We start from the raw sequence: 5647 nt of genomic DNA, 5'->3' as shown, positions 1-5647 counted from the left end.
TCTTTAGAGCTGCGCGCCCATCATCGGCTGCCTCTCGCATCACGAGCGATAAACTTTTATCGTCCAAGAATTGTATCAATTCTGCATAGGCCTCAGCATTTGAGGCCGCTTCCTCTTCTGTCTCCACACCGTCGGGCTCTGTTGTGATTATCCCTTTCAGTCCTTGCAGCCGGAGGTGCCCCAAAAACTTAATCTCCCAGATTTCGTAATTCTTCTCATCTCCGTCAAACAGAAGCCGTGACCAGCGACCGCTATGTTCAGAGGATTTTCTGGCGTTACTCATGGTGCTACTACTTCAGCACGCTAAAAACAAATAACGCGGTGTACCTTGCTTAGGCTTACTCTGGGCCCATAACCTGTTGACAGAGTAGACGCAACGGCATTACTGACTTCCAACACACAGCCACAGCTGCGCTCACTCAAGGTGATTTATTCCACAAAACCAATCACATTACAGGTACACACCCACATTAACAGTCACAGGTGTCAGTGTTCAATCAATTCAATCAACTCAGGATAACGTCAAATAAACATCAATAAACAAAACAAAACAAAACATACAAGTTGAGAGCACACGTTTAACACTAAACGGTTCTCATAACGTCCTTTTGCCAGCTATTGTTCACAGGCTGATAGGCCTACTCTAGCCTTGTTTGTTTGCACCACATTGACAACACAATATTAAGTTATTACAAGGAGCCTTCATTGTTAGGATATGGAAACATGTCATGAGTTGCTGCTAGCGTGACATTTCTGTTTGCAGTTGGCCATTAAAAGTGCAGTATGAGCATGGTAGCCACCTAGCTATCTGAATGGAATACGCTATGTTTCAGTCGGCATTGTGCCTAACAAACGCTAGTTAGTCTGTTAACATTCATATTTGCAAGCCTCAAGCACAGACGTCATCACTTTAAATCCTACCTGTTGCCTTTCACCGTCCACTTATTTAACTGCTGTTGCATCCCTTGACATGACATGCCATCTCCCTCTTTCTTTTTCCATTTTTAGCCGCCAACAGCTTTTTTTGCTGTATCCATCTTTTTCCATAGACGGCAACTGACTACCCGTTGGCCTATCCGCATATAGCGCATACCCACTTTTTGCGCCACTGAATGGCCTAACAACACATCGGCCAGCTCGAATTCGTCCACACAAGCAAATCTATACAATTGGCACAATGTGCCTGTGCCACAAATCAGATCAACAAATATGAGAGAAAACATCTAAATGAAAAGATGTGTAGAGATAAATCTGACTTTTAAAAACACTTCATCTCCTTTGGTAAAGTGAGCCCAAAGATTGTGGTCGCCTCTCCACAACCTCCCCCAGGGCTGAGACAGATTTAATGAATAGCGGTAGCTGCCAACTGTGCACTTTTTTGACATCACCATGCTGTTATTAATTACTGTCCTGTGTGCCTTCGAGACAGCTGTGTAATACTGCTTACCTATAGGTTCAGTGCTAAATCAGAAAGAAAAGACTGTTGGTCAACAACTGAATTTACATATTTTAAATGATATTAGGATTTAGTTTAGACATCAAGAATGAAGTAACCTATAGTAGTGTGACCATTAAAGGATTTTTGGTTGGAAAATGTATTGCCTCAAATTATAATAATGGAAATAATGATATTGGGATAAGAATGGTAAAATCAGAGACTGATTTGTGTCAAGCATTGGTGTCCACAATAGTGCTTTCAGAATCAAATTGTGTGAGGATATGACTTAATTAATAGTAGTAGACCCACATCTTTAAATTTAGGATTATGAAAAACAAGAGAATGTAGGCTTGCAATCTTTAGTTTAAATATATTGTAGAAGGACCTAGTGTTACTGTATTAATACCTGGTGTACATAATTAAGATGGCAACTGGGGTGTTGGGATAGACATGCCTGCTTAACTTTCACATGGCTAAAGGGACAGTGCTTCTTTCAAAGGAACTAGGTTACCCTTACCTGTCAGCAGACCGAGTTAAACTCGGGGAGTCGGATTGATCACCTGGGGGAAATATCTCTTCTGCATCAACCCCATGAGTCTCCTGGATGTGGTTACCATGGTGATATGTTGCATCCTCTTATAAGGAGGAGGTTGCACCAGTTTATATGGCAGAAGACCTGGTTGGTGCACTCGTTGTTTTTCTGGACTGACTTCAATGACATGGCCATCATTTTGATGGGATTGAGCAAGCAGGATACGTTAGGACAGGACTGAATGAACTTCACTTTCTTGGTCCTTAAGAGGAAACAGAGGTCCAGATGACCATTATTGACCTCAATGTATAATAGATGACGTTAAGACAGCCTTTTCTGAGTCTCAAAAAGAAGCCCCACCGGTTTGGGCCATGGAGGAAATACAAGCGACTGCAAAGCCCATTGGTATGGGTCTCCGGATCCGGATGTCAAACATTCAGACAACGTTCTACATAATACTGGTTGTGATTGGGATCCTGGGAAATGCAACGATCATTGGTGTGATTGGCAAGGGTGTTATCAGGGACCAAGGTGGGGGTCGCAGTTCGGACATGATCCTGGTGAACATGGCCTTCTCCAACCTCATGGTGTCCATCACGAGGAACACCCTGTTGGTCATATCAGATCTGGGAGTTGAGGTAGGTGGGATGAGGCTGATTGGTAAAAGTTATAAGTGCCTTTACTCAGAGCCAAGACATAGATTAATGATAGAATAATCATTGCATTTTTGTGTAGCGTGCCTTCTGACATGGTGAACTGGGTAACAAAGGAGATGTGTGTTAGGTAGGATCACAGGGATGACATGATTTTCACTGCTCTGAGGTGGTTATTTTATAATGGCTCACTATTAGTTCATGAACTGACTGCCCCAATTTGACATCCCTGCCTCTGGGCCGTGGAGAAGATCAGGGAAATGGATGAGAGGGGGAGTCACATTTAAGTTCTTCTAAAGGGCTTGTGAGCCTGTTTCTTGCCTTCTCGTGGGAAATTCTTTAGTTTAAGTTGTAACAGAAGGGACACATGCTTAGATTATATGATACTTTTCAAAAGTAGGCCTGTTTCTTTAAAGATAATAAAGGATAACTTTGAGATTATGATGCATCATAAACTGATTAGATCCATTCTACAAATTTCAACAATCCTATCAATATTTCTTGGTGTTTTTAAGTCAGTCCCACCAATTGAACATATGCAATCTCATGGTTGTAGGCTACACATGCTGTTCACAGAGTTTTTTGTTCTAATGCAGTACTGCCTGCGCTGTTGCAAAAGTTTCTGTATTATGTCACTGGATTATGAATGCAAATGCTTCTTGCTCTCTTTTCTATTCTATTGATATGTTCTCTCTGGCCTCTCTCTTCCCTGATGATGCTAGCTGTACTTATCCAGAGAATGGTGCCAGTTCCTCATGGGCCTGTGGGTGTGGATGCGCTCCGTGAATGTGTGGTCCACCGTCTTCCTCAGCGCTTTCCATTTCCAGACTCTCCGGCGCATCACTCCAATCTCGGTCAACAGAGGCCCGCCCAAATTTGTGTTTGCTGTCTTTGTCATCATTTGGGTCATCAACCTGCTGTATGCCATGCCTGCATATATCTTATCAACTAGTGGGGACAGGAACTCAACAGAGGTATGTGCCCAGTGTATATTGTGTCTCCCACACACACACCACACACAGAGCTGAAGATGTGCAATACAGGGCCAGAAGGTCTCTTAATCAGTAAAACATGAGTGCTTGTTTTGGTGATGGTCTTCCTGATGCTGGATGTACTTTTGCACTGAACCTAAAAGAATAGAACAATAGAATATAATAGTATAGACTTTATTGTCATATCAGGCACAAATATTGCCTTCGGTCCCACCAATAAAATAGACAGTACATACAATATACAGTATAGACACAATTCAATAAACACAACATATCCATTGGATAAATACCTCACAAAATAGATCTCGATTGCATATTCTCTCTCTCTCTCTCACACACATACACACACACACACACACACACACACACACAGAGTGCTCCAGTCCCTCCATCTTCATAATGCTCCTTCCCCCAGACCCCCCATCCTGCCTCCCCCTTCTTCTCCCAGACCTAGCTGGGCACATATGCAGTACATAGCTAACCAAACTACACTCCAGTGTTTATTTTTCCATAGTTCATTAACCATAGTAATTGCATTTGGGATGAAAGAGCCCATGTAGATCTTTTTCTTTGCCATAGACTGTAGCGCAGCCCTGAGGGAAGTAACATGAACAGTACAATCAATTCTGATTCGATCACAATAGCAATGCAGAAGGATTTGTTACAAATGAGTATGGAAAATGATATGTTATCAGCTATTGTACATTGTAAGGTTATGGTCTTGGGATGTTATACTGTATTTACCCATCTGAATGGGTACTAAACTGAAGAACAGTTAGGTCACGCTGTTAAGTATTCTAAATATCTGAACCATGACAAGTACTCCACAAAGGTCTTTTGGGTTCTTTAATGAGAGAAAGATGAATAATATTCCAATATTTCTCTATAAATAAAAGTAAACACCAAATAAACGTTTGCCTCATGCTTCCAATCGCTTATAGACTTTAATGTTAGTGAGCAGCACCACACGCTCCCTGCTGGGCTGCATGTGGAACTTCCCCAGCTCCTACAGTGGCCTGGCCTATGTCACAACCTCCATGGTGATCCATGAGATTCTCCCCATCATCCTGATGAGCTTCACCAACCTGGGCTCGCTGCTGACGCTCTATGCCCACCAGAGCTCTATCCTTCACACGCAGAGGAGCCCAGATGCCCCCGTCATCAGGAGAGTGCGCGCCGAGAGACGCGCTGCCAAGGTAACATACAGAAACTATGCTGGTATAGCCTGGATTTTAGGGAATAATTCAATTAGTACAGTTCTTTACTCAGTTGTATATTTACATTAATTGTGCTTACATTTTAGTGATATATTACACACTATGAAATGTAAATGGAAGTACATGTAGATGACAATTCCTTTCATAATAATATGGTAATTTGGTCATCAACAGCATCTCTGTCTCTCTCTCAGGTGATTCTGGCTCTGATCATTCTGTTCATCTCCTCCTGGGGTACCAGTATCATCTCCGTAAACTACTTCAATTACAACCGTGGCTCATCTACAGATTTTCTGTTGATCATTGCTCGCTTCGCCAATAGCACCTTCATTGCACTGTCCCCCATTGTCCTTGCTTTTGGACACAGAAGATTACGAGCCTTTCTGAAGGCATTGATCACTTACTGAAGGCTAGACCCTCGCACAGGCTAGACCCTCGCACACCAAAGAACTCCCATCGCCAAAATGAAATGAAAACTACCCCTTCAAGAGCTTTCAGTGGACATTTTGAGCTCGTCTAGTTCTTGTCTTGTTCTCGACACTTACTCATACAACTATAAAAATCAAATGTATCACAAATGTGTGGAGAGATGCTGTGATTAAAATCAGTCACTATGACTGACACAATACTTTCTGATCATTAGAAGATATTTGTCTCTATTTCTGATCTCTTTCCGTTGTTTTGTTTGCCTCATTAATTGGAATGCAAATCAGCAGGCTAGTTGGTCCTCTGTCTCTTATACACAGACATACACTCACATTCTTCACATTCCTTTCAAAACATTTATAATTTATTCAATTTCTGTTGATGCTCAT

The 5647-nt window shown here is 42.1% G+C and overlaps 1 protein-coding gene across 1 annotated transcript; it reads left to right on the top strand.

Moving 5' to 3' along the window:
* The first annotated feature begins 2341 nt into the window (after positions 1-2341).
* On the top strand, positions 2342-5239 carry LOC143104871 (olfactory receptor class A-like protein 4). The gene is made up of 4 exons (XM_076269204.1): positions 2342-2608; positions 3346-3597; positions 4557-4811; positions 5027-5239. Exons 1-4 carry the CDS (start codon positions 2342-2344, stop codon positions 5237-5239), a joined length of 987 nt encoding a protein of 328 aa, XP_076125319.1.
* The last annotated feature ends 408 nt before the right edge of the window (positions 5240-5647 follow it).

Source organism: Alosa pseudoharengus, unplaced genomic scaffold (genome assembly GCF_046254945.1).
Source record: "Alosa pseudoharengus isolate Yale_2024_CS ecotype anadromous, Long Island Sound unplaced genomic scaffold, YU_APseudo_1.1 YU_APseudo_1.1_scf_5, whole genome shotgun sequence".
NCBI lineage: Eukaryota > Metazoa > Chordata > Actinopteri > Clupeiformes > Clupeidae > Alosa > Alosa pseudoharengus.
The sequence above is the reverse complement of the archived record's forward strand: the minus strand, read 5'-3'. Positions and strand labels throughout refer to the sequence as shown.

Coding starts and splice junctions, on each gene's coding strand:
- LOC143104871 (XM_076269204.1), top strand. CDS start 2,342: ATGGAGGAAATACAAGCGACTGCAAAGCCCATTGGTATGGGTCTCCGG. Junction 2,609..3,345: donor TATCAGATCTGGGAGTTGAG/GTAGGTGGGATG, acceptor TGATGATGCTAG/CTGTACTTATCCAGAGAATG. Junction 3,598..4,556: donor GGGACAGGAACTCAACAGAG/GTATGTGCCCAG, acceptor AATCGCTTATAG/ACTTTAATGTTAGTGAGCAG.